The sequence below is a fragment of the Poecile atricapillus genome, chromosome 25 (assembly GCF_030490865.1).
Source record: "Poecile atricapillus isolate bPoeAtr1 chromosome 25, bPoeAtr1.hap1, whole genome shotgun sequence".
NCBI lineage: Eukaryota > Metazoa > Chordata > Aves > Passeriformes > Paridae > Poecile > Poecile atricapillus.
Genome location: NC_081273.1, coordinates 5,139,076 through 5,166,676, shown reverse-complemented (window position 1 = coordinate 5,166,676; position 27,601 = coordinate 5,139,076). Strand labels below are relative to the sequence as shown.

General features: G+C 52.7%; 1 protein-coding gene across 1 annotated transcript in view; it reads right to left on the bottom strand.

Moving 5' to 3' along the window:
- Window positions 1–15,382: 15,382 nt before the first annotated feature.
- The window catches only part of NECTIN1 (nectin cell adhesion molecule 1), a 52,009-nt gene continuing 39,790 nt past the window's right edge, over window positions 15,383–27,601 (bottom strand). Inside the window, exons 3-6 of the mRNA XM_058856936.1 lie at window positions 26,821–27,123; window positions 26,243–26,360; window positions 24,288–24,439; window positions 15,383–15,973 (exon numbers count right to left, since the gene is read on the bottom strand). Coding sequence (XP_058712919.1) covers window positions 15,432–15,973; window positions 24,288–24,439; window positions 26,243–26,360; window positions 26,821–27,123 — 1,115 coding nt within the window. The 3' untranslated portion in view covers window positions 15,383–15,431. The remainder of the gene's footprint in view (window positions 15,974–24,287; window positions 24,440–26,242; window positions 26,361–26,820; window positions 27,124–27,601) is intronic.

Genomic DNA, 27,601 nt, shown 5'->3' with positions numbered 1-27,601 from the left:
GGAATGACTCACTGGCTCTTGGTGTGGAGGGAGTGATGTGGAGGAATTTGTGAAAGGAGCGGGGAGATGGGCGTCTGTCACACTTCTGGAAGTGAGGTCTTTTTCCTCAGAGTGGCTGGGACATATACTGGGACATTTACAGGGTCATTTACTGGGACATTCACAGGGTCATTTAATGGGACATTTACAGGGTCATTTGGATCATGAAGCAGCCTGGCTGTTCTTGGGATCAGGACTTGAGAGTCGGATATGTTGTATCCCCACCAAGGGTATGGGACTGTCTGGGACTGGCTTTGTAAAGCCGGGCCCCGGCTCATTCTGCACTTTGTGCATCCACAGTGACATCCTGAGCAGGAGGGGAGCAGCAGAGCTGGGCAGGCAGGAGGGCTTCCTCTGGGGGACACAACTGGGTCTCTCACACTGGTATTTTTTCTCTTCTGACTGTGTGCCCTGAATTCAGCTGCCCCAAGGAGAGGCTGAGCCCCATCTCATTGCTGAGGCACTGACCTGCATCCCCCAGGTGAATCTGGGCTGGTTTACAGCAGATCTGAGCACAGCTCACTTGTTCCAAGAGAGCTGCACACCCTTCTCCTGTCTTTGCCTCCTCCTAAATCCAACGTGATCCCTCTGCTTCCCAGCAAGCCACCACTACAACACAGCACCTCTGATCAACCCTCTGCTCCAAGATCTGCCTGCACCCATTGCCAATTCCAAATCAGGGTTCCCTTTACATTTATCACCTCCCCACAGCCAGCAAATCCCCACCTATTTCATGGCTGGCTGGCCAAGGCCCTCAGCACGGGGCTGCCTTGCCCACAGCCATGGGAAGGGGTTGGGATCCTTCTCTTTCCTGCTGAAGCTCCTGTAGCAGCTGGATTTGAGGTAACCTCAGTGCTCACAGCATTTACAGCAAAGCACCCTGTCCCCAGCCAGTGCCAGCCCAAACTGAGCCTGTCCCTGGCCTGGATTGTCACCCTGACCTGCTGGAAAGAGACATTTGCTGGACTCTTTCTGCCTGCTGGTCCTTCAGAGCACGACAATGAGCTCAGATGATGCATATTTATAATACACCCCACCTGACACATTCCAGTGAGCCTGAGACAAGTTCACAGAGCTAAATTAAACCGAGTTGAAAAGCTTGGCAGAACAAATACTTCCCCGGTTTGGTTCTGAAGGCAGGAGCAGGATTGGCTAATTTGAGACACGCTCCAGTAGAACACACACCCCCAGGCACAAGCTGCTTCCCAGCCTTGTTGTGATGCCTTTTGTTTGCAAAGGGTTAATGGGGAGCTGCTCCCAGGAGAGCCTGAGCAGAGCAGGTGGAGCTGACAGGGCAAAGGGGAGGATAAACAGGAGCTTGCAAAGCACTGGGGGTGTTAAAGGGATCTGGAGCCAGGGGGAGGAGAGCCGGGGAGGGTTTCTCCGGGCTGTGTGCTCTCAGTGAATCCCTTCCACGGACAGCCGAGCATCCAGAGGATGAAGGGGATTAAGGAGGGCAAGAAAATGCTGGGAAAGCAGCACCAGTGGCACTGGACCATGAGTGTGTGAGGTTGAAGTGCCTTCAGCGCTTCATCCCCTGAGTCCAAAACCTTCACAGCCCTTGCTTTGGTCCTGGTTTGGAGGGGAGAGGAGAATGGAGCACAGCAGCTCGTTCTGCTCCCACCAAGGCCCCCTCAGGCCCTGCTCCAGATCAGATCCCTCCCTCACTGCAGGTGGAGGTGACCAGGCTGTGCTTCACAGTGAAATCCTGTCCTGTGCCAACACAAACCCACATTCCACATCAATTCGTGGTTTGCAGCACCACTTAACCCCTGGCAGGATCCAGACCCAGCTCTGTCACCAAGTGCTGCTCATCTGGTGGCAGAAAGAGGGGCAGCTGGACCTCAGCTCGGGGAACAGGAGTGATTTGGTTAGGAAAGGTGGCTGGCAGGGTTTTCTGAGCAGGAAGAGTGTCTGGGCTTCACTTGGAGTCAAAAGCATCATGTTAGCAATTTCCATGTGACTTATGTAACCCCAGCAAACTTCTGCACATGCTCAGGGGAGGAGTTTTCACCTGCACAGGGTGTTTTTGATGTGATTTTCAATATTACGATGGAGCTAGCTCAGCTACAGGGTGCATTGAATGCACCTTGAGTGTTTTGCCAAGTTAGCAATGCACACATAGACATCCATCAGCATCTTGATTTAACTCATCCTTAAGGCTTGTTAGTTCCAGGAGGTCCTGGAGTAAGGGATGCTATCTGCTCTCTGTTCTTCTGATAGACAACAACATCTTCATTTACCACATCCTTAAAACTTGTTAGTTCCAGGATGTCCTTGGCTGAGGAATGCTGCCTGTTCCTCTGATTAGGTCTCCTTTCTTCCTGATTAGGCTTGAAAGCCTACAAAGATCAGACAGCAGGGAACATCCTGGCTCGAGATAATCTTGACCTATTCCACATTTTTCAGAACAGTCAGCTAAAGGTTAAACACCAAAATGAAGGCAGAGCTGCTCTTCTGCCGCTGTGCCCTGATACAAGTCAGATGGAATTTTCAGAGTCGTCACAGCCTCTCCCATCGGGGTTTTTGTTGATGTAACTCTCACTTACACAATCAGCCACCACACAGGCGAGTGCCAAGGCATGGCTGAGATCCTGACAATGCCTCATTTCCCTGGAAATCCCCCTCTGCACAGGCTGGGCCCCCAAAATGTGCTGCTCACCTCCCACACTGCGCTGCTGGGCCCTGCAAAGGGGTGCTGGGAGTGTCCTGGTTTGGTCGTGTGTGTGATGGGGGAAAACCAGAGTCCCCAAGGCTGCTTAAACAAACAAATTTCCCGAGCCCTCTGCATTGTCCTTTCTCTCCCTCCCACAAGTGGGAATCCCTCTTTCTCCTCTCTAATTTCCCTCCACTGAAGCCCAGGAATCTGGCTATTCCCTGGGTGCTCAGCTCATTCCCAGGACGGCCATTCCCCTGTCTGGGTACTGACCACAGCACCCCTTGAAGATCCCTGACCACTCTCCTTCCCTCTGTCATTTTTGCCAGCCCAACTGGCACTTTGAGGCTTTTCAAGCCTCTCTCCAGCTTCTGATGCGGTTTTGGGAGAGCCTGGAAGTGCAATGTGTGGATCCAGCCCTCCCTGGGGTGCCGGCTTTGAAGTGGACGCTGGGATGTGCTTGGCTTTTGCGGGGATTTCACACACATTCCAGCCAGGGAATGGCTTTGCCATGCAAGGACCAGTTTGTGCCTCTCCTCCCCTCCCCTGCAGGAGGTTATTTAACCCATCCTTTGTTAAATAACATCTGGTTCAAGAGCTGCTGGCCGCAAAAACATGTCTGGAATGTGGCCCTAGCCCTGATGACCTCTCTTTTTATGCTGCCAGTGGCCACTAACAAGGATGGGGTTTGGATGCAGCAGTGGGAGCAGGGTGCTAACCCCAAGGGATCCAGCAGGGATGAGGATTCTGCAGAACTCTGGTGGGAACTCCAGCACAGATTCCTCTTCCTGGGCTGGTTTTTCTTCTTTGTGCCACTAGCAAAGACGGGGCAAACACGACCTGGCTGCCACTAATCCACCCTAAACTCACCTGCCCTCTCCCCACCTTGCTTGGCCAACCCCACAGACTCCCCCTTCCTCCCACAACCCAGGACCTGCACCACCAGGCACCCCAGCCTGTTTTGGGGGAGAAGATGAGCCCTGGAGAAGAAGGGAAATGTTCTCTGGCATTTCCTCTGCCTTGCAGCCCTTAATTTTAGTTCTGCTTCATTTCCTTGCAGCTTGGCAGAGTAATGAACAATCAAATCCCTTTAGTAATTTATTTCTTCTGCCGCACAGTTTCGAGGAGGTGATGACACTTGAAATTGCCTCTCCTGGAGGGATGGAAGGGCCAGATCCTGCAGCCCATTACACCAGAGTGTGTCTGTCCTGCTCTCAGCAGCCTGCCCAGAGCACAGCGTGCTCCTGAGCCCGTGTTCAGCCAGAGACTCAGCCCTGCTCCCTTGATGAGTCCATTAAGGTCACGCTATTACAAGCAGCCACCAGATGAATTCTGTCAGATAGAAGGCCCAGGAACTGCAGCTCAGACTCTCATCATTTGTGTTAATAGAGTTAATTTGCTCAGCAATCCCCAGCAGCGCTCCTGGGAACGTCTCACTCTGCCTGGCCGTGTGCCCCGGGCCGTGTTTGTCTCCTGTTGCCGGTGGGATGTTTATGGCTGTGTCCTGGATGGCTCCAGAGGATGAGCTCAGCTCCCGTTTGCATCCCTGGGCAGGCACGGCAGGGTGAGGAGGAGCTGCTCTGTTTCCCTGTCACCTGGGCAGAAGTGCATGGGCAGGGAAAAGGGGACAGTGCTCTCGTGTCCCCGGGCAACTGCAGCAGCGAGGAGGGCTCCAGGCTGCTCCTCACACCCCCTTCCTTCTCTCCTCTCCCAAAAACCCCTGAGAGCCACAGCAATCCAGACCAAAAAGTGACTCTCCAGCCTCCTGGAGCAGGGAGGGAGCTGCCAGGTGTGTGAGGATGGAGTTGCTGGATGCTCCCGTGGCTCTGCTGCCTCCCCTCCTGTCCCTCACACACCTTCCAGGACTGTCCCTGTCCCTGTCCTGCTGTCCCCACCTGCCCCCACCCAATCCTGCTCCAGGAGAGGCACCTGGTGCAGAAAACAACTCAGACTTCACATTCCCGACCCTTTTCCTGATTTCTCCCTCCCCTTAAGGGCATTGAAAGGCTTCTGACACACCTTCCCACCTAACTTGTGCCATGGTGGAAGCACCAAGAATCAGCCATGCAGCCTCGTTCAGCCAGGTGCTCCTCACCTTGCACAGGGAGCTTCCCCCTCCTCCAGTATGGATCAAATGGAAAAGCAGGAAAGGGAGCAATCAGTCAGCAGGACAGAGAAGCTGAAGGACAGGCCATGGAGACAAAAGCCAGGCTTACCCTGGGGATACAACAGGAGTAAACAACATCCCTGCACTGCTCCATAGGCACTGCAGCAGGTGGATGTGGTCAAGAGGCCTGTAATGATTCAGAAAAGGCAGAAGATTTGAAAAACTGCTCATGATTTGTCTCTGGAGACTGGCACACATTTGTTTGTGGCTTCTGAAATGACAAAACAATTTCCCTGTGTTTGAGGATGACAAGGCTGAGGAGTTTGCTGGACAGCATCTCCTTGGATACTCCAATTATTATAAGCAAACAGAGGGGTTGAAAGACTCAGCTGAGGAGATTCCTAACTCACTGCTGTTGGTTTTTTACTATTTGTTAAAATAGTTAAATTTGAGAAGGTTAAATTCCAGCAGAATGGAGGAGGGCACAGAGAATGACTCGAATCCCACAGGGTGATTTCCTGGCACCACAGAAAAAGCAAACACAGGCTCCAGTTAATAAAGAATTAAAAGGCAGGAATATAATCAATGCCAGCCTGTGAGGTTCATGGGAAATGGGCCTTGTCAGTCAAACACAATGTCATTTTTTTGCCTGCTAAACCAGTCATGTCATCAAAGCAAGTGTAGAGACGGGATGGAAAATAGATTTAGAGTGTCTGACAGGATTTGGGAGTTGAACACAGAGGCTGCCAGAGCTGGTCAGTCACAAGGTCACCCCCTAACCCAGAACAAACCCTCCTCATCTGTAAATCTCCTTGTCCCCACCCCAATCCCCTGCTGGGTGTCAGCCTCTGGGCTCAGCTGGATGCCAGGAGAGCAGAGGTGACCCCTCTGTGACACAGGGCCTTGAGGAAAGGAGATTCTGGGGATGGGACAGGGGTCTCAGAGCCTCAGTGGAGTGCAGAGCTGCCTCTGCATGTCCCTCCTTTTGGGGACAGGCTCCAACATCCTCCTCTTCGCCTCCCCCCGCTCTGTTGCTCAGGTAACACTTTCAAGGCAGGTCCTCCAAGCAAATTTTTAGGTCAGTTATAATTGGAGAAGCTCACATGGAGCTATAAAACATCAGTTAATATGCTGGAACTATCTAGTTAAATGCCAATTATAAAACCCCATAAGCTCCTCAACTCAAATATATTAATAACATAATTAAACATTTATTGCTTATGCAAATTAAAAGTTCAGTTAATCGGACGTCAACGCAACCCCAGGAAGTGACCATTTAAGTAACTAATTTCTATTTAATTACAATTCCTCCCCTTTGCAAAGCCCCCCATGCCATTATTCCTGGGCAGTGTTTACTCGAGTCACTCTGCCTTGGCATTCCCACCCCATTCCAGATCCATTCATAACCCCAGACAGCTGCAGCATTCAGAGCACAGCTGGCAGCAGCTGGGCTGGGCACACTGGGGCAATTATGGACCTTGGGACGAGCATTTCGGGGTGGGATCAGCTCCCTGGGTGGACAGATCTGTGTGCCAGCAGAAAGCCACTGTCCATTGTTGTGGTCAGTGGGAGGACTGGGAGCTGCAGCAGTGGGAAGAGGCTGGAAATGAAACATTTATTCACCGGGGAATGGAGGGATTTCTGCTGATGAGCAGAGCCATAGGGATGGATTCCCTCCTCCCCTCCCTCCCTCCACGCCACAGGCAATCAGTTAAACCTGACAGGTGTGAAGTTGGCAAATTTCTTTTCCAAACTGTGAGGAAAGCAGGCTGGCAGGAGTTTGGGGGGGACAGGGAGATGAGGGAGAGATGGAAACCTTCCCACACCCTCTCTCAGTGGGATGAGCTGTGGCTCAGGGTGGAGGGAGGGAAGGTGCATCTGGGACTCAGAGGTGAGGCTGGAAAATGACTTGAAACAGGAAAATCAGAATGCCCCTCCTCTCACAGTTCCCTTTGCTCCCTTAGGGTTTGATCCCTAATCACCTCCCAGGATTTAGCCAGCACTGAGTTCCCCAGCAAACCACAGGACAGTGTCTTCTGCACAGAGGCAGAAAAAGACCATTTGCTGTTCACACTCAAACCATTTTCCTCCCAAAATTCCCAGGCAAAACCCTCTGCCTGCTTCCTCCCAGGACCTGGGAAACCAAACCTGTGTTTGGTCCAGCAGTTGTGAAATCTGCGGAGGACGGAGCATCCCTAACTCACCTTGAGCCTGGCTCAGTCAGATGATGCTACATTCACCTCAGCTGCTGAGGTGAAGGGAGCAGCTCGGATGGCAGCTATCCATAAATCACTGCCTTTCAATAATTCAGCCCCTGGAGGGTGATACAACATTTTTAACCCACATTTCAGGTGAAAATATCAGCCTGGCTCTCTGATTTCTGCTGGCTAGGATGTGAGATTCCAGCAGTGCGACACGCATCCATTTTTTTATTCTGCTTTTTTACAGGCTGAGCCTTGTGCTGCAAATATTCTCTAAAGCCAGGCTTCATCTAAACACGTCTGGGAAGGCTGTGAAATGCCTTGTTTGGAGGAGGAGGAGGAGGAGGAGGAGAGAACCAGCCCCCTCCTCCTCCTGCCAGGCACCACTGAGGGCATCTGAGGCTCAACAGCACTTTTGGTGTCACAGGTCCCTCAGCTGGAATCCATTTGCATAAAGCAATTTCCTCCAACAAATATGTTCATACAAATCAAACTCGAGATTGCAAATCATTTGAAAGTGAAAAAAAAACCAAAAAACAAAACCCAGCCCTAATCAAACATATTTGTTGCTACAAGTAATTCATCCTGCACCGTGGGTTTCTCTTGGTTCCATTTATCCAGCAGTAGCTGGAGGAGATTTAATGGGCTGTGTGTGACCTTGGGTGCTCTGAGCTGAGCTGGAGCAGGACTTGCCTCTCACCTCACAAGGAATTTGGGATTGAAGGAACATATTTCAGCGACCTGACCTGTTTCCAGTGCCCCTCACTGGTTTAACATCTCCCAGTCTCTGCCCTCTCCTCTGTCTGCTGCAGCCCTTTGGCTCCTGCACTTCCAGTTCTGATTCTGTGGATCCCTGGGAGATCCCCCTGGGTTTGGGTGTTGTGCAAGGTGTTAATTCCAGGAGCCTGCTGCAGGGATATGGGGCAGCTTCCCTGGAAATTCCCTGATTACCCTGGGCTGTATCTCACCACAAATCCTACTCCAACTCGTTTGTTTGAGCAGAAATAAAACCCCATTGGAGCCAGGAAAGCTGATCTGGGATGCACAGGATGGGAATCTGGCTCTGCACCTCCACCAGGGACAAGGGATCCAAGGGAGAAAGGATCCAAGATCTGTGCCTTGGGGAAGGGATCCAAGATCTGTGACTGGGAGAAGAGATCTGAGCCACGCTGCCATTTTTCCATGGGCTGCAGGCACAATCCCACCCCCAACGTGTTTCTGTTTGGTTCCAAAGAAACCCAATCCTTGTGGGCACTGCATGGGGGGCTGTTCCTGCTGCCTTCAGCCCTCTGCAACCCGAGCTGCTGAGGAGAGGCCCCAGGCCGTGGGTTTTATCCATCATCGCTGAACTCTTAAGGCCTGGCCCAGGAAACCAGAGCAGCATTTCCCAGGGGTTCATCCCAGCCAAGACAGCCCCTGCTGTCCTTCTTCCCAACTCTCCAGTGCTCCTTTTGTCCCTCCCCACCCCCAGACTTGGCTGAAGTGGCTGAGGCAGCTGCTGGGAGCTGGTGCTGTAGGAGCCGTGGTCGCTGCTGAAGGAAAGCTGCTCTTCCAGCAGCTGCCGTGGCCAGCAGGGGAAATGAGAGTGAAAATGAGATAGACACAGCCCAGAGAGTGGTCACAAGTCCCCTTGGTCACCTTGAAGTCTGGCTTCTCTTTCACGAGGAAAGTGTTCCCTGGGCTGTCTGTAATCCCTCCCAAAGCAGAACGACTGAGACCTGGCCCTGTGAGCACAGGAGCTGGGAGGATTCTCCTGCCTGGTACCAGCCTCCTGCTGCCCTGCCACAAGCCCCAGGGTCCAAACCACACCTTCCCAGCCTAATCCTGAGCATCCCCCTCACCCTCCAGCTCAGGGAGAACGGCTCAAATCCGAATTTGGGTCAGCTTCCCTCTCCCTCTGTGCTGGGGAGCACTGGAGTTTGGGTCAGATTTAGGTTCTGGCCTCCAGCTCATCACCCACGTGCTGAATTTGGGTGCAAAAACCCCTTCCCAGGGAGCATCCCACTTTCCCAGAGGAACTGCTGCTATCAGTGCAAGGACAGCACGAACCTTCCCTCTGATCTCCTGCCTGCCTTGTCTCTCCCTCCCTGGCAAAAGCCTGGCCTTGATCTTTGGGAACAAGGCTTCCTCTGTTTGCAGCCAGGAGCTGGGGAAAGGAGAGACAAAGTGTCCTTGCCAAGGCAGGGACAGGGACAGGAACAGGGACAGGGACAGGGCCATGGGGATACACCCTGAGCTCACCCTGAGCCCACAGAGGCTTTTGAAGCACCATTGCCATGGCAGGCACGTGTGGCACTATAAAACATCCTCCAGTGTCCCTGTGTGCTGGCCCTGACACCAGCTAATTCCACATTTCTAGGGAAATATTGACATTTTTCCAATAGCCTGTCCCATCTGCTGCAGCCAGCAGTGAGAACTTCCTCAGCCACAGGCACTTGTCCTAACTTTTCACAGATTTTTTGGATGGATTTTCTGCCCTGTGTTTTTCTAGCCATTTATTTTTAAGCTCAGGTTGACTTTGGGCCTCAGCCAAGGAATTTCACTGTTTACATCAACAAAGGGAAGCGCTCCCAGCCTCCTTTAGCCTGTTCTGGATCTGCTGTCCAAGAATTCCACACAAAACCACGATGCCAGTGGCAAACCCAGTCATTCCCGATCCACCTTCTCCAGCCCGTTGCTGTTTTGGAGAGCTTTTAACCCTTCACCTTCAGCCTTCACCTGCAAGCAGCTGCCAAAATACAAATAATTGGAATTTCTGAAAGATACTGCTTATCCTGGGATATTTCTAACCATTGGAAAACAGGTGCCATTCCTGCTGCTGGGACTCCCCTCACAGCTCCCAGTCACTGAGTGCACGACGACGCAGTTTGGATGCACCAAAAAGAAAGAGAAAGTCTCTTTTTTTTTAAAATTCTTTATTTATAAAAAAGTACATTTTTTTTTTTCCACAGCTCAGCCACTATCGTTTTTTTATACAAGTAAAAGGAAGGGTGATGCAACACCCCACCCACACAAATTATAACCATGAAAATACCTCCCCCACCCCAGGACTCAAAATGAACAAATTACCAAGGATGGAAAACAAACCAAAACAAAATAAAAAATAAAAAATAAAAAAACCAAAATCATAAAAGTCCATTACATTATTTTTATTTTTTATTTTTTACAAAAGCACTTACAACACAGATTACAAAATAAGAAAGAAAAAAAGCAAAGAAATAAAAAAAAAGTGGGGTTGGGGTTGTTTGTTTGTTTGTTCGTCTGCAGTTTTAATTCCACAATTATCATTACAGCCAGAGGACGAAGAAAAAGAGAGATAAAATCACTGGAGCTGAGGAATCATGTTTTAAAAAAAGAGAAAGGCCAAAGAAAAGGAAATCCAGATGCTCAACGAGAGTCCCTCCACCAACAGCAGCGTCTGCCAGCGGAGGATGTGACTCGGTGAGCTCCTTCCATTCACCCCAGGGAATTCCACACGGACCATCCCCTGCTCCCAAAGCCAAGCTCAGCCTCTCGCTGGGGCTTGCCTTTCCTTCCCTTGCTGATGGGCTGAGCCCCCCTGCCCTCGCTCCCCACTCCGGGGTGAGTTTGGGACTGATGGGAGGGACCCAAGGGCTTCACAGCCTCCCCTGTCCCAGGGATCCCCCTGCTCATCCCAAGGAAAAGCCCAAAGTGGCAGCAGTTTCCCTGGGGATGAGGGGGTGGAAGGAGGGCAGGGCGGGCAGGCCGAGGTGTTGTTTCACACCTCATCAATAAAGAACAGGCTGGCAGTGTCCCCTGTCCTCACAGCCTGCATAGACCCACAGTGGAAACTTAAAAGTGGATTTTAACCCTCTGGCAGCCTGGGATCCTCCTGTTCCCACAGTGGGAAATCTCAGAGCCTGCAGGAATGACACATCTGACCCCCACAAGGGCAATGGGGTCTTCCCCTCCATCTACTCTGGTACCCAGACCCCAAAGATGTTTGTGTGTGTGTGTGTGTGTGTGTGCAGAGGGAAGCACTCAGCAGAGCAGCAGCCTCCCTTCCAATCACACTCCCTTCTCTAATTGCCTCAAAATCAATCTTTGGAATCTCTCTCTCCCTAACCCTCCGCGATTTTTGCTGAACTGTTGTTGTGTTTCTTTTTGACTCAACATCAGGAAAATGGTTCCCTTTGTCCCTCATGTCTTTGCAATCAATTTGGTGCAACCATCTCAGTTCGTTGATTTATTTCATGAGGAAATCTTCAGGTTGTTTGTTTCTTTTTTTTTTTTTTTTTTTTTTCCTCCCCTGCTTGAATGAAAATTATTTAACTGGGGAAAAAAAACCCCAACAAACCTGGTAATTAAATAAGGGAAAATAACATCACTAGGGTGAATTGCAATGAATAAAACTAGAGAAAAGCCCCAGCAGGGTGTCTTTGTGCATAAAGCACAGGCTCGTTGTGGGTTGTGATCTGTTTGCTTGCACAGCTCCCTGAATTCACACCGGGAAGGAAACGGGGGATTGGCCCAAATTCACCTGAATTTTGAGTCACTGACCTCTCTCTCACTGCTTCCCCACCCACCCTGAGGTAGCACAAGCTTTGCCATCCAGGATGAGGGTTTGGGAAAGGGAAAAGCACCAGGCTGGTGTCTCTGCTCCCTGGCAAAGCCCAGCTCAGGGATCCCCATGGACAAAAATCCCTGCCAAGGGAGGTGATGAGGCACTGCCAGCCAGGGGGGCACAGCAGTTCGGGACTGGTGTGAGATGGGACATTTCCTGGAGAGCAGCAGCAGCTCACTAGCACCGAGCTGGAAGGGAGGAGAGGGGACAGCTTCCCTCTCCCAACTGGGAGCTGCCACTGCCTCTTTGCCGGGTCCCGGGGGCATTTCCCACCTCCTCAGCACCTCTGATGGAAGCGGGGTGGGAGAAGCGGGGGATTTTTCACTTGAGGCAGCCTGAGGGTCCCAGCCTGTGAGCTGATGTGTGACCCAGAACCTGCCCACTGCGGGAAACTGAGGCACCAAGGGACAGGTGACACCATCAGCTGAGCCAAGAGCTGCCCTGGCAGGCCCTGCACGTGGTTCCTCCCTTTGGCCTCTCTCTTTCTGCTTGATGGTGCTGGAAAAACTCATTAATTCCCTCCAAGGGTTCCCCTCAGAGCAGTTTAACCCAGAGAAGGCAGGGATGCTATTACTGGACCAAACCAGCTCTCGGATGAAGCATCAATCTGATTTTCTTCCCCCACACTTCTTTTTCCTTCCACCTTGCTATGGATTTATGGCTAATCACTTGGCTAATCACCACCCCAGGAGTCTCTTGGCCATCTAGCTGACCCTGCAAGGGACAGCAAGGAGCAAATGACAGCACAGAGGTGGCATTTCTCCGTGGCTTTGGTGATAATTGCACCAGGGGAGCAATGCTGAAGAGCTCAAGGATGAGAGAAATGCAGCACTGAACCTTGAACTCGCAGGGTGCCTCGCTGCTGTGCCGGGCAATGCTGGCTAAGGATCTTCCACTCCAGGTTCTGGATGAAAAATGATCATTTGACCCCTTTTCTGAACCACTCTGAGGAGGTAAGTGGCTGAGCTAAGTCCTAAATTTGGGCTGGTGCAAAAAGGGCAGGAAAAAGTGCTGCAGCCGGAAGGGAATGGTGTACAGGGTCTAGCTTGGAAATTCCACATTGCTCCAGTCTCTCCTTTCCTTTCCCTGGGTTTTTGAGCCCTCACTCAGTGGACAGTGTGTGAATGGGCAATAAATAATCCAAGGAGGCTGCAGCTCCAAAAATGACACCTTCAGAGGCAAACTGATAACTCCCAAAGCAGATTTCTTGGGGTTCCTTTGGTCATCCCCAAACTTGGGAACAGCCCTGATGTCCCCCAGGCCCTTCTGCCCCACTTGCCAGGCTTTGCTCCTTTAGGACACAGAGCTGTGGTGTCAGGGTGGTGGGAATTTGCCAGACCTGAAGGTGCTGAATCACTGCTGGACCCTGCAGATTTTATGGAAGATTGTTTTCCAAAGGCACCTCCTGACAGGGTGTACCTGTGCTGGGGGAAATCTGCAGGGCAGGGTCAGTGCCACTGATCTCACTCGGTGCCTGCTGATGCCTCCCCAGAGTTTGGTGTTGGAGGCACTGTCACCACCCTGTTCCCAGCCTGGCTGTGGCATTCAGATCAAAAGGATTGTTCACTCCAGAGATGGACTTTGTTGGGAATTCTCCCTGCACCACACACTGTGCCCTGATCCAGATTACAGGCTCTCCCTTCGGGGGAATCAAAGCCCTGTGTGTGCTGCTCTCCCGAGGCACTGGAGGGAAGTCATTCCCACCCCTAATCATCGGTAATCTGAGATTTGGAGAGATGTTAAGAGGTTTCATTTCCTTTGTTGGGGCTTTCTTGCTAGCAGGGTGCTCCTGGTGGCAGTGGACAGAGCTGGGATGGTTGAGCCTGAGGGATCCCGAGGGAATCTCTGCCTGCCCTGGCTCTGAGAGGACACAAAGCAGCTTTCCTGGGGCGTGTGGCTGTCGTGCCAGAAGCCAGGAAGCCTGAGGGGCTGGCAGGAACAGCAGAGAGATTACAGCCCTACAATTGGATTGTACCCCACTAATGCAATCAGAGCACACTGGGGATGGCTCAGGCTGAGCTCCCTGTGGTCTGCACCGAGCACCTCGAGGGAAAGGAAAGCTTTGGAGGCCGCCTGGATCAGAGCTCTGACCTTGACTCATCTGCATGGCTCTGCCTCTCCACCCTCCTCCCTTTTTGCAGCAGGATAACCGCTGTGGAACAAAACCCAGCAGGTAAGGCAGGAGGAGAATTAGTCCTGCTATTTTTAGATGTGCATGATAATACAGCTCAGAAAACTGGGGATTTCTTTTCAAACAAAAGATTTATTTATACATCAAATTAAAAAAAAAAAAAATTATAACCCACAAGAAGAAAAATAAGCCCCAACCCAGTGAACCTAATCTGGAGATGGTCGGTGTGAGACAGAGGGCCCTGAAGTCTGGAATCCCATTTATTCACAGAGCAGAGATAGCAGCAATCCAAACCTCCCCAGCACACCGCCGTGGCTCAAGGCAAGGAGGGCGAGATCAATACCCCAGGCTCAATCCCTCCTACCCTGTCTGCCAAGCCTGTGCTCAGGAGAGGATGTGATATCGGAAAAGTGGCAATCAATGCCAGCTACGTGGTGCAGCCACGGGGTTGTTGCTAGGAGAGAGAGAGAGAGAGAGAGAGAAAAGCACCCCCCTGCTCTGACCAGAATAAAAAATAAAGTGTAAACACATGACAATTAAGTCTTAGTGGTATAATAAAATAAAACTCAGGGGCTGGTCCTGCCCTGCCTGGGTGTGCAGAGCAGAGCTGAAGGCAGTGAATGTGTGGAAGCAAAGTGTCCTCAGTTGGTCCCTTCCCCAGTGGATGTGCCCCAGTGAACTGCTCTGTGGCTGGTACCAGTGACAACAACAGCAACAAGAACAAAAAGAGCCAGCCTTTCTCTGAGCCATCACAGGGGGAAAAATGTCACCAATAAATACTCCTTTTCTTTCTTTTAAAAGAACACTCAAACAAAGACAGAAAAATGAAAAGCCAGGCAATAATAAATTGTGGGAGGAAAATGGCAGTTTTGTTTCCCTGCTCTGCTATCAGCCCCTGCACCTGGGGTTTGGTTTAGGGCTTTTTTTTCCCCCCTTTCTCCTCATTTTCCTTTTACTGAGTCATTAAAAACTGTGTGTGGTTCTCTCCAGGTGTGCAGCAGGCAATGGGAATGTCACCCAGACCCCACCAAAAAAGATTAAAAAAAAAAAAAAAAAATTATTGGGGGAAAAAAAACCCCAAAATCCATTCACCTGATAATGGCACCTATGTTTCCATTGCCATAAAACTCTCCTGGCCTCTGTCCTACGGACAGCCCACCTGCCCCCCTCCCAGGGTTAAAAAACAAACAAAGAAGACAACATACAAACAAATTTCCAGTGTTTCAGGGGGAGTGGGAGTGGGAGGAGGAAGCCTCGGGGAGGGAAGGGCACTCTGAGACATGAAGACACAAACAGAGTGTAATATACAGGCTGGGCAACAGTCGTTAAAGCAAAGAGTAAAACACCTAAGCCACCGACCAATACGAACACCACAGAAGGGGACGAAAGTCGTCGAAGAGAGAAATTAAAAAGCCAAACCAAAACCGAGAGAAAATAATTACCCGACCTCCCACCCTCCCGCACGAGCCCCGCCTCCCCCCCCCAGAAAAAACAAAAAACAAAGGATCCGTAAGCAAAGCCGCCCTCCCTCCCCGCCTGCCCCCAGCCCCATCCTGCTGGGAGCATCCAAAAAGTCTGTGCGGGGCCGGGGCGTGCGTGGGTGTGCTCGGAGGGATGCAGGGGAGGGAGGGCATCGCTCGCCAGCGTGTTTGTGTGTGTGTTTGTGTGTGTGTGTGTGTGTGAGTGTGTGAGTGTAGCACGGGGGCGTGGAGCTACACGTACCACTCCTTTTTGGAAATAAAAGACCCGTCGTTCTGCGACACCATGTTCTCGGCCAGGTCGAGCTGCTCGGGGTCGTACTGGAAGCCGAGTGTCCTCTCGTCGTAAGGTTCGGGGTGGGCCTCGCCCTCGTCGACGGTGAAGTAAGGCCTCTTGGCATCCTCCTCGTAGGCTTTGGGGCCGCCCAGCTTGCGCTCTCCTCCTGCATCCTCATCCTCGTCCTCGTAGGTGCTGCCGCCCAAGGGGCCCGGCTTCTTCTCGTCGTCCGAGTCGTCGGGGTACTGCAGGTTCTGGGCCATGGGGGGGTGGTGCTGAGGGATGCCGGCCTTGCTGTAGCCGTTGCCGTACACGTGCTTCTTTGTGCTGTAGTCACCCTTGAAGGTGTGCCGCCGGCGCCGGAGCACCACAAAGAGCACCACGGCCACCAGCAGGACCAGCGAGACGCCTCCCACTATGCCCCCAATCACCGGTGTGGGGATGTTCGGCTGCACCATGGATTTGTGATCATCGATTGGAGACGGGGTGTAGGGAAATTCTGGGTAGGAAAAGACAGATGGAAGGGGGAACAGTGTCAAACCATGCGGAAACGCGCCCTCCCTCCATGCTCTCATTGCCAGTTTGGGGCGGGGGGTGAGGGGGTGGGAAGATGAGGGTAAGGAACAGGGAAGGGAAAAACTGGGGAAAGGGGAAGAGGGGCGTCCTCACAGGGGTCAGCTCTGCCTCAGCAAGGGGAAGGTGCCGTGCCAAGCTGGCCAAGCCTCATGCAGGAGCCCAGCAGGCTGGAAGCAGTGATTTCCCCTCCCCAGCCCTCCAGGTGTCCTCCAGGCGCGCTCAGATCCCACCAGCCCCGTGTCTTGAGTCCGGATGCGCTCCGTTTTACCGGCTGACAGAATTCCAGTTCCAGTTTCCCAGAGAGTGCTCCAGGCAGGGAGCGAGAGCCCAGACCCCGGCTGAGGGTGAGTACTGAGCTGCTCAGAGGTGCCACGCTGCACCCAGCAGCTCTGCAGCCCTGGATCAGAAGCAGTAGAGCCTTGTGATCCCCCACCCAGCCACCCACAGCTGCCCTGTGGCTGCTCAGAGCTGCTCAGAGCCCTGCTGGCTCCTGACCCCTTGTGCTGACCCTGCAGCACAAGGACACAGCCCTCCCACTGCTTCTTTCCCTTCCCTGGCCAGCACAGTGCCACTCCTCCTGCTAATCGCGCTCCTACGCTTACCCTGACCTATTTAAAAAAAAATAAAATAACTCAAAAAGAGGCAGAGGAAAGAGATGAGAAAGCAGCTCTCTTCTCTTTCATGCAGTTCAACACCTACACTTTGGCACAGATAAAGTTTGAGCCAGGACTTCAATCAATCTTCCTGGGCTCAGTTACAGCCCTTGGCCAAGCTCAGAGCCTGTTGAACCCCTGTGTCCAGCAGGCATTAAACACCACATGGGTGTCCCAGCCCTTCACCTGCCCCCAGTTTAGGCAGCAGGCACCTGGTTAATGCCCCTTGTCTTTGCACATGAGGCCTCTCCCAGTGCTTTTCCCATCCCCAAGGCCTTCGTGCCAACCCTGGAGCCTCCTGGCCTTCGCTTTTTTACCCCAGCAGCCAAGGAGAGGTGCAGACCCAGCAGCAAACTCAGCATCCCTGAGCACAGCCAGGGTGGGGTGGTGGGGAAAGAGGGGCTCAAGGGCAGCAGATTCCAAAGGGATGCGAGGCAGTGACTGCTGCCTACCCTCCCTCAATCCCTGCTTAGCCCAGCCACTGAGGGAGAGGGGAGAAAAGTGAAGGCACTGCAACAGCTGCAGGTTTTGGACAAGGGCACTGAATTCGAGCAATTTCTGGCCTGAGCCATAAATGTTTTGGGTTTTTTTTTTTGTGCCTGGAAGATGATTAATCCCTGCCTCTCCTGAAACATCAACCCGACAACAGTGTCTTGCTTTCTGCACTGCTGACTCGCCTGGAGCGAAGCCTCCTGGGGCTGAACCCACACAGAGAGCAGCCCACGGGGCAGAGTGGGCTGGGGGACAGATGGAGGGTCCCTGCTGCAGCCAGGATGAGGAGCAAGATGCCGTGCAGGCAGGAGGGAGGGTTTTTTTTCCCAAAAACACCCTTAGAGAAGCAGCAAGGCCATGTCTGGCAGCACGGGGAGCCGGGGTTGGGTTGCAGAAAGCCAAAGCCACATGTTGCATCAAGAGAAAGCCTGTCCCAGCCAGCTGGTTAATGCAGAACCTCTCTGCAGGGACAGTCACGTCCATCCCCTCGTGGTGCTGCCTGCTGGGGGCTCAGCTTCAACCACACAACATCCAGACCATTCCCTCCACCCCTGCCCAAGCCACCACCCCAGGGCTGCTCCTCGCTGTGCCAGCCTCTGTGGTGCCCAATTCCCAAAGCTGTGCACGAAGCAGGGGAGCACCTGGAGGCTGAGTGGGAGCAGGGGAAGCCCAGAAAGCTGGCTCAGGCCCCAGGAGCTTGATCCTTAATATTCTCACAGCTCTGAAGCCTCCCCACACCCTGCTGTTCCCTACAGCGAGGCTGACTCTGTGCGTGGCCCCACAGTTCCCAAATGCCACCCTGAAAAGCCCCAGACGTGGTGTGCAGCTCCCTCAGACCACACTGATCCCTCTGCCCCCAGCTCTGGAGAGCAGATCTGAGAGGGGAAGTCTGTGCCTGATTTCTAAAGGAGCTTGGCCCACTTTCCTGTTAAAAGCCTCATTAGCAGTCCAGGTTGGATGTGTGAAGAGAAAGAGGGGATCTTTTCCTACCTTTCTCAGGAGATAATTTATTTTTTCCCTGCCCTTTGTGCTGGCCAACCCTGATGTAGCACTCGCCACCCCCGTGCCACCCCCCCAGTACTGCCAACGCCATGGATACGAGTAGGAAAACATCATCCATCCATCCATCCATCCATCCATCCATCCATCCATCCATCCATCCATCCATCATCCATCCATCACTGGTGGACTTCACACCTTGCTCAGACAAGGAACTATTTTCTCCCCTCATCCCATCCCCATCCTCCTCGCTGTGGCCCCGTTCCCCTGCCAGAGAGGACAAACCCAGACTGTGGAAAGGGAGAAAGGAAGAAAGACAGGAGGGAGATCACCCACCAGCAGCCCCAAATCACCCTCAGAGCTTCCTCCCTCCTCATCCTCCCTCCGGAGCCGGACAAGGGGGGCTCTGGGGTGTGGGGGGTGACCCTGGGGTGGGTCAGTGTCCGGGGAGGAGGGGTCCAGCCACCCCAGAGCCCGGCACTGCCACTGGATGGCGGCACAGACCGGCTCTGATGCAGCAGGGTGGGCACTGACCCTCCCTGGGATGGGAGCGCTGCTCCGGGGCAGGGCCGTGCCCTGTGACAGTGCCTCGGTGTCACCTCACTGTCACCTGGCCCCACATCCAGCCCCATTAACCACCCCTGCCAATCCCACTGACTGGGATCCAGCCCTCTGCCCAGCCCATTCTGCATCCGGGGTGCAAGCAGAGCAGCACCAAGGAGAGCTGGGGAAGTGTGGGAAAAGGATCCCCTGTTTTTTGTGTCCAAGGGGGGCGTGAAATCTCTGGAAACCGGTGCGATGGCTGAGCGTGCTCGGGGCCCCCGTGTGAAAAATCCATTAGGAAGAGTCTGGAGAGAATTAAAGGCGCTGTGAAAAGCGGCCTGGAGAAACAGGAGACAGCGGAGCCGAGGGAGGGGGAACAAGCCAGGCTTTAATGCCAGCATGAAAAGCCTCCCCCCGCCTGCCACCCCCCAGCCCTTATAAAAAGAGGGAGTGCTGTATGAATAGGAATTAAAGCAGCAACACTATCTGCCCGTGCCCGGCTCTGCCAGCTGTTACATTCAGCCCAGCTTCCTGTCCCTGTGCCAGCAGCCAGACCTCTGGGACAGCAGCTGGGAGAGCAGGGGGACAGGAGGTCACCCCGGGCACCTGGCCCAGCCCACAGGTTCTCTTTGATCCCTTTGAGAGGCTCCAGGCATCTCCTGCCCTCTTCCTGCAGCACCCCAGGGCTCAGCTGTGAGGCCACAAACTTCCCCAAACCTTCCCCATTGCAGGAGTGGCTTCAAAAGCACAGGTTTTTGAAAATTCACATCTTAATGGCCGTTTTCCAGTAAAAATGAGGCGCATGCAAATCATCTCACCTGTCCATCAATCCTTTATCTGCTGCTTTTTTGAACCTGCTGGCCAATTTTAGTGCTATGCAACAGAAAGAGCTGAAATTATCCCTATCAGAAAGCTCCTGGAGACGGCTGGAGTGGGATCCTTGGCAGAGGTGGGAGCTAAACCTCATTAGACATCAGAGAGCCCAGAGGAACAGGAGGCTGCTCCCAGGGGAGGAAGGGCCCAGATCAGAAAAAGGGTATTTTTAGATGCCCAGTAATTCTTCTGTGATATGCAGATCCAGGGGAAATCAGCTTTCAAAAGCTCTTCTGCTCATCTGCTGGGATATTTTAAAAGACTACTTCCTGTGGACATGTTTTTCCTTTAAGGCCCTTTACCCTCCTTTTCCCCTCAATCCTAAGGACCAAGGGAAAAGCCAGCACCAGCCCAAATTCTCCCTGTAGCCACGGGCACTGAAGAAAATGTCAAACTCCATGAGGAATTAGTTGTTGGACATGTGTCAGCCCAAGCTCTTCCAGAGGAAGAATCTGGATTTCCTTCTACCTTGGAAAAGCTAAACATCCACACAATGTGAACAGCAGCTCCGGGGAGGAACAGGAACCTGAATTCCAACGGATTCATGGGGCTTCCCAGTTCACAGATGGCCTCAGCAAATACAGAAATGACCCTGCAGGGTTTGCTCAGGAGCCAGATTGCTGATGGCAAACTTTCCCTGCCGGAACAGCCCACGCCAAATTGTCCCAGGACTTTGTTCCCGTGTTAAGTTATGTACACGAGGGAAGATAAGGAGAAACCTCGGGACAAAGCCGCAATTTGAGAAGCCCAGAGCACTGCTGACCTTCTCCCTCCCCCCTGCACCTCTGCATGTCCATCTCCAGCTTTCCAAGGGATCCTGCTTTCCTCTCCCTCCCAGGGGTTCCTGCGGGGAGGGTGGGGGTGGAAAAACCACTGGCAACTAATCCAGCAGTTCAGCAGCTGCCACTGGCGTTTCAGAGCGTGACGGCTTTCAGGCCAGATGCCAAACGTGTCTTAGGTTTTAATCTCTCTCTCAGGTCACCTATCCCCTGTCAGTCAAGCCCTGCTCCCGCACAGATGCCACCAGACAGGACGCACAGACAGGACGCACAGCCACTCCGGAAGATTAGCATCAGCCAGACCCCCCCTCGGGGCTTGCTCCTCTTTGCTCCCCCCCAGCCCTGCATCCTCCCACCTAAATCTGCCTGGCTTTGGGAGCACCTGCTGCAGGGCTTGGGATTTAGGACTTCCCAGGAAGGGCTTTCCCGAGTGTGGTGCTGCATGGCAGCGGCTCCAGCGAGCCCCAGGGGCTGTTTGCAGTGACCTTGCCGGGACGAGAGCGCTGCTGGTGTGTAAATAACTCCCTGCTGGAAGCCAAGCAGGGGGGGGTCAGCAACCCCTGCCAGCTTTTCCTCCCCCCCAGCCTGTAGCACATCCAAGGCCAGGGCTGCAAAGCTGCTGGCACAGGCTCTCCCTGCTCCCCCAGCTCTGCCAGTCCCCTTCAAAGGCCCATTTGCCTTTTTTTTCCCTTTCTCCTTCTGCTTCCTCTGGCTGGAGCCAGTGCACGAGTGGCTGAATGTCTCCTGCACAGGGCATGCCCGTGCTCTGCTGCACCCAGAAAATCCATGGGCATTCCCACATGGAAATTCCTGCCCTGTGCAGCAGGCCATCCCTGTGCATGCAGGTTTGGGAAAAACATTTCCACGGCCAGGGTGAAAACTGGGAGTCACAGGTGTGAATATCCATGGATAAAAACAGGATCACACAGGTGAGTGTCCATGGGCAGGATACAAATGGGATCACAGAGGTGTGAATGTCCATGGGCAGGATACAAATGGGATCACAGAGGTGTGAATGTCCATCGGGATCACACACCTGAATGTCCATGGCCAGCTCTCTGTGCAGGAGCACCACACACCTGCAGTCCCTAAGCACAGCTTTTCATTCTGTCACCCACCCGCCCGTAATAAATAGTTACATGTCACACTACATGGCTTGCCTGCGACTGACAAAGGTCCTGCAAGGCAGGAGAAGCTATTATGGGAACAGATTGCCGGAATAAAATATTAAATTTTCACTTATCAATCTCTATAATGCACCATAACTCTCATAGAAGCATTCAGCCTTCTCCCTCTGAACAAATTGCCCTCCCCATCAGGGGGCTGAACCAGCCCTGCACTCTTCCTCTCTGGGGCCTGGAGGGAAGATTTTGGGTGGCAAAAGGGAGGAGAACAGGGAGACAGAAGGGGAAAAAGCTGCTGCAGGGTTTTCTCTGCATCAGTGTTGTGATTTTTTTCTCCCAAGGCTGGCTGCTCACTAGATTGAACTCCATTTATTGCATGCAGCTCTTGAAAGAGGTTTCGTGGTCCACTGACAATCCCTAAATTGCCTGCAAGACCCAAACAAATGTACCTGTAATAGCTGAGCGAGGAGGGCTGAGCCCTCCCCAGCACCAGCCTAATCGCTCCTTAGGGAGAGCTGGATAAACATATTCAGATCCCATGAATTCTTAAAGGATTCTTATTTTTTTTTAAAATGTGGTGCAGGCCTGGCCTGTGGGGTTGGCTGATAATCCCTCCTGGTGGGGCAGCTGTGGGTGTGCTCTTCATTCCCTCTCATTTAACCTCAACCCCACAACCAGCACCTTTGGGAACCAGCTGAGATTACAGGCGGGCAGACACCAACCCTGACCCCAGAAATCCTGCCAGCCCCCACTTCCTCTACCCAGTCCTCTGAAAAAACACCAGGAAAAGAGACGATCCCAAATCCCTGAGCTGGAGCTGCCCAGAAGAGCCTGTGCAGGTGAGCTGGTGCAGCCACCTTCAGTGCCACTGAGGCACATCAAAAACGGGCAGGGAACATGAAGAGAGGGCTGTGCCTGGTGTCCTGACACCTCGAGTGATGTGGGGTGGTTGGACAGACAGAATGACAGCAAGAACCAGACACGGGGGCTATGGAGGGATGGAAAGAGAGAGCCTCTTACTCTCAAAGTCTTCTTCAGTCCCTATTCCACCTCATTCTCTGTGTGTGAGGGCTGAGCTTGGAGGTTTTTAAGCTCTGCTCACTGTTTCAGACGTTCTGGACACTGTTCTGGACACTGCGTGGGATGGATTTCTCTTGCCAAAGGGAGTCAGCTCCGTTTGTACCAGGCACTGCCCCGGGGACACTGAGGTGACAACTCCCCTGGAATGGCCAGCAGCTGATCCTGGCCATGACCTTGCCCTGGTTTTGGGTGGTTGGGCAGGGCTGGGAACAAAGGGCTTTGTTCTTCCAGTGCCTTTGGCTGGCAAAAGAAACAGCCCCCAGAGAAATGCCTGTACCAGGAACAACTCAGCAGGCAGGGATCCAGGACAGGAGGTGTGAATTAAAGGCCTGCTACAGTGATAATGATCATAAATAAATACCGGGTAATTAGCATCTAATTAGCACATCCCATCCATTGACCTCGAAGCACTTGGATAGGGGAAGATTAGCCTGCTTTGCCCACGTTACAGAGAGGGGAGCTGAGGTGCTGAGGGTGCCAAACACAGAGCTGCTGCTAATTTTAGCTGCCCCAGACTCGCCTCTACGCTTGCTCAGCGTTTCCCACCAGAGAAAGCTGATGGAGGGGGCTGGGGTTTCATCACTCTCAGGTCAGAAAATTCCCAAGAACTGAGGCGGCAGGAGAGGCTCTGACTGCCTCGGGCTGGACAGAAGTAGAGGTAACAGCCCTGGGAGCCTGTCCTGTGTTCCCCATGCCTTGGAAGCCCCCAGTGAACCTCATCCAGCTCGCTGCCCATCCTGTCCCGGGCTGTTTGCAGCCCAGAGCTCGCTGCAGTGTGGCTGTGCTCCACCTCACTGCTCCAGGGGGCACTTCCAGCCCTCCTGAGACCCACCAGTCACTGCCTGATAACCCATATTGCTCCTTTTACCCTGAAGGAATGGGTTAAATGCTCCTTTCCTGCTCTCAAAGCACCCACAGGCACTTTTCCCCCTTGGTGATGCCTCACAATGTCGCTCTGGCTTTCAGAAATCAGGCTATTGCCATATGTTATTTCTTCTCTTGAAGCTATTTCTTGACATGACTTTCTCTCCCTGCCACTACCTAGGCTTGCCCACATGTCTTTCCCTCCCTCCTGTGGACACACTGCTTTGCAGGCCGTCAGATTCCTTCTGTCTCCTGTGACATGACAGCACCACTTCCCACTGCCTGCATCCTGGGGTGGGATTCCTTCCTGGAGCCAACAAAGCTCCCCAAGCGCTCCCAGGAATCCGTGGCTGGCAGGTGAGCTGAGTTCACAGAGCCACACTGGAAGGAGCTCAAGTGAAGAATCATGAGAGTTGCCCAACACCAGAAGCAACAAACACCATCCTGAACAAGTGACTCATCCATCTCCTGCCTTTCTGGCAGTCCACATCCTCATCCTAGCCCTTGTTCTGATCAATATCTCCCTGACGTGTCTTTGCTGTTAACACGTGCAACCATCTCTCTAAACCCAAAGCACGAGACAAGGGGGGAACAAATTGAATTGGTGCAAGAAAGGAAAAGACCACGAGAGGAAAGGAGAAAAAACAGTCCAGAGCAAACCAGTACAAAGCCAAGAACTCCGCTGCCCCGTTTGCATCATGAGATTCCCACCTTTGGAAGGAGGCACTGATGACTGAGGACATGGAAGTGGTAGATGCCAACTGCTCACACCTTTGTGTCCCTCCCCACCTCCTTTTCCATGTTCCAGAGCAGCCCAGGTGCTGTCCTACCTGTGACATTGACTTCCACCAAGCCCGAGCGTGTCCCGATGGCGTTGGTGGCCTCGCAGACGTAGGTGCCGGCCACGCTGTAGGACACGGGCCCTTTGAAGTAGATGGTGTTGTTCTGGATCTCCACGCTCCCTGGCAGGGTCCCGTTTGGCCTGGGGGGGACAGAGACCATGGTTGACCCCAGAGGTGACACCCAGCAGCGTGGCAGAGGTGACACCAACGTTCTGGGTCTTGCCCTTGGGCAGGTGCAGGAGCTGGAGGTGCTGGCTGGAAAATCCCGGTTAATGCAGGCAGGAAAGGGACACAGCCTGACCCTGTTCTACCCCAATTTCCTGCCCACTGAACTCTCCTGATCAGCCAGTGTTCATTTCAACTCAAGGAGCTCAAGGACAGCACTGCTGGTTTAGAGCCCTGCCCACGTCAGAACAGTCAGGTAAGTGTGAAACTGGAATAATGCAAAACTAAACCCAGAGATACAGAAAATAAATGAACAAAGGCAGATGAAAAAAAATAAAATAATAATAAAAAAAAGAAGCCCCTGTGTGCTAGGAAAATACACACATGGCCTGGTTATTCTTAATTACTGAAGCAAAGTAAAGTAATTACTTCTCTTAGGCAATTAAAAATTACTCAAGTAATTCCTTCCCCTCCTCCCAACCCAAATGTGCACATATTGTCAGCAATTTATAAGAAACAAAAGGGAATAACGGGGGTATAATTAGGATTGTAAAGTGCCTAAATGCATGTATTTTGCATGTCTACATATGCACATATGTCCAGAAAACACAGTTTTTTCCAGCTCCATCAAGGCAATGATCCCAAAGCTGATGGAAAAACATTTTAACTGTGGTCCTATAGAGCCCTGAGCTGACAAACCCAAGAGCACAGCTCCAAAGGGTGGTGTGGGATGCTCCAGGAGGCTGCTGCCTCCTCTGACAGCTCCCCTGACTGCTGCTCATCACCACCCAAATGGGAGGAGAGGAAAAGCACTGCTGGGTTTTACATTCCAGGCAGGAGCAAAACAGCAGCAGACCCCCAGGAAGGGGAGGAGGCATAGAAATAGCCACAAGTGGCATCTCTTCTGCCTTGGGTGCATTTTTGCCTCTGAGGCTTTCCTGGAAATGTTGTGAGGAACCCAGAGAGCCCCTCAGAGTTTAAGTCAGACTGGCAGAACCAACAGATGGAGAGAGCTGGGGATGGAGAACCAGGAAAAAAGGCAAGAAAAACAATCCTCTTCAGACTTTCACTTTGAACAGTTTGATCTAGGAAGTGGAATGAGACAGAATGTGCTCCTTGCAAAGCCATGTTGAGAGCCTCTCTCCTGATGACAAATGCCAGCTGAAAAGAAGAAAGGATCCATTTGATCTTCCTCTTTTAAAGCTACATGAGTGCATACAGAGAAGAAAGAGCGACAGAGAGAACCACATCAGGTTGTATCAATTCCCACCTGACTGCCCAGACACCCCTCACTCACTTTTCAAGTCCCTTTAGTGTGTTCAGCCAAAAGCTGGAAACCTGAGGACAAGGAATAGCTGCTGTTTAATGTCAGTCACGTGAGGGGCTCCTGGAGCTGATTCCAGGGAAAGGTTGTTCACACACAGACAAATTTTGTGTTATTTGTGCCCCTTCAAAGCAGGGAAATCCTGGGTTCTTTCCCAGCTCTGCTACTGAGGCACTTGGTGGTGCTGGGCACATTAATCACCTTGTCACATCTCAGCTGCCTCACGTCACCAGGGCAGAATATTATCCCAGTGAGGTGAGAAGGGGAAGTTTTCCCTGGATATTGAGGCTGCACTGTGCTGGCAGCCACCTTCACCACAGGCACAGGTTGTACCTTGGAGTGCCACCGCTGACACCAACGGCCCCGAGTGACCAGAGGGTGAGCGAGGTGTCTGCAGAGACTCCCTGTCCCTGCTGGGAGGTGACATTTGCTGCTGGCAGCAGGGGACACTTACAGCTTCCACTCGTAGGTGTGAGCTGGGGGGTTGGCATCAGATTTGCAGATCAGCTTCACATCCTTGCGGTTCAGGAACCAGTTGCCATCAAAGCCCTCGATGGTGACTTCTGGCTCATCTGCAGGGGTGGGGGGAAAGGGAGGAGAGCAGGAGGGGAAAAGGAGAGAGGAAAGGGTTGTGGGAAAGGAAAGGGGAGGAAAAGAAAAGGGAAGAGATGAGGGGGCACGGGTAGGAAAAGGAGAGAGATTAAAAGGAAAGGATTGTGGGAACGGGGAGAAAATGAAATAGGAAGAGATGAGTGGGCAGGAGAAGGAGATATAACATGAGGAGGGAAAGATGATGGGACAAGGAACGTGAGGGAGTGCACAAGAGACACAGTAGGGGAGCAAAAGGGACATGGCAGAGGCAGAGAAAGAAGGTAAGAGAAAACCCACCATTAGTCCAAAGGATCTTTTCACCCTCAAAAACAAGACAGCAGCCCAGCAGCAGCTCCCCTCACAAACCCCTCTTCTCCCAGAGCGTATCCCCCAGCCAGCCCTGAGCAGGGAGCCCTCCCAGCTGTGCCCAGGCCCCCTTACACTGCACGTTGAGGGTGATGCTGTCGGTGAACCTCTCCAGCTGGTAGTTGACCACGCACATGAGCTGCTGGCGGTGCGCCTCGCGGCTGGGCACCAGCCGGTACCGGCTGATCACCGTGATGGTGCCGTTGCTGTTCCGGATCTCCTGGAACTCCGCTTCCCCCTTCAGCTTGGTGTCCCAGGTGACGGTGCTGGGGGGTTTCCCGTTGGAGGAGGTGCAGGTGGCTACCAAGATCTTTTCTGTCCTGCCAGACTTGGCAATTAGCGGCCTCTTGGTGCCCTCCATCCAATTTGTGGGCTTGGCTGCAGGGGAGTGCAGGAAGGAGGAGGAGGAGGAGGAGAAAAGGGTGCAAAGGGATGGTTAGAAAAACGATGCTGCTCTGTTTGCTACATCCCAAGAGCCATCTAACACCACTGAGGCTGAGACAGAGCTTGTGGTGATTGTGCAAATTGCCAGCAATAATTCCCGTGTAATAATTGCTTTATGGCAGTGCCTATGCATCTTGCACCATCTCCCTGCATCATTTATGGGGAAACAATAGTGGAGGTGCCCTAAATGCACAGATATATGAGAAGTCAATACTTTCCTCCCAGTTTCCATCCCTGTGTTAGAAAGGAACTGATATTGGAGAGAAAATGAATCATATAGACCTTGGGTGGGGTCTGTTCCCTCACAGCCCCGAGCTCCAGGGACAAGCTCTGGTTGAGTTTAGGATCAATCTGTTGTTTCTTCTCTCCTGACAGCCCCCAGCTCATTAAAACTCACCACTCCCACAGGGAT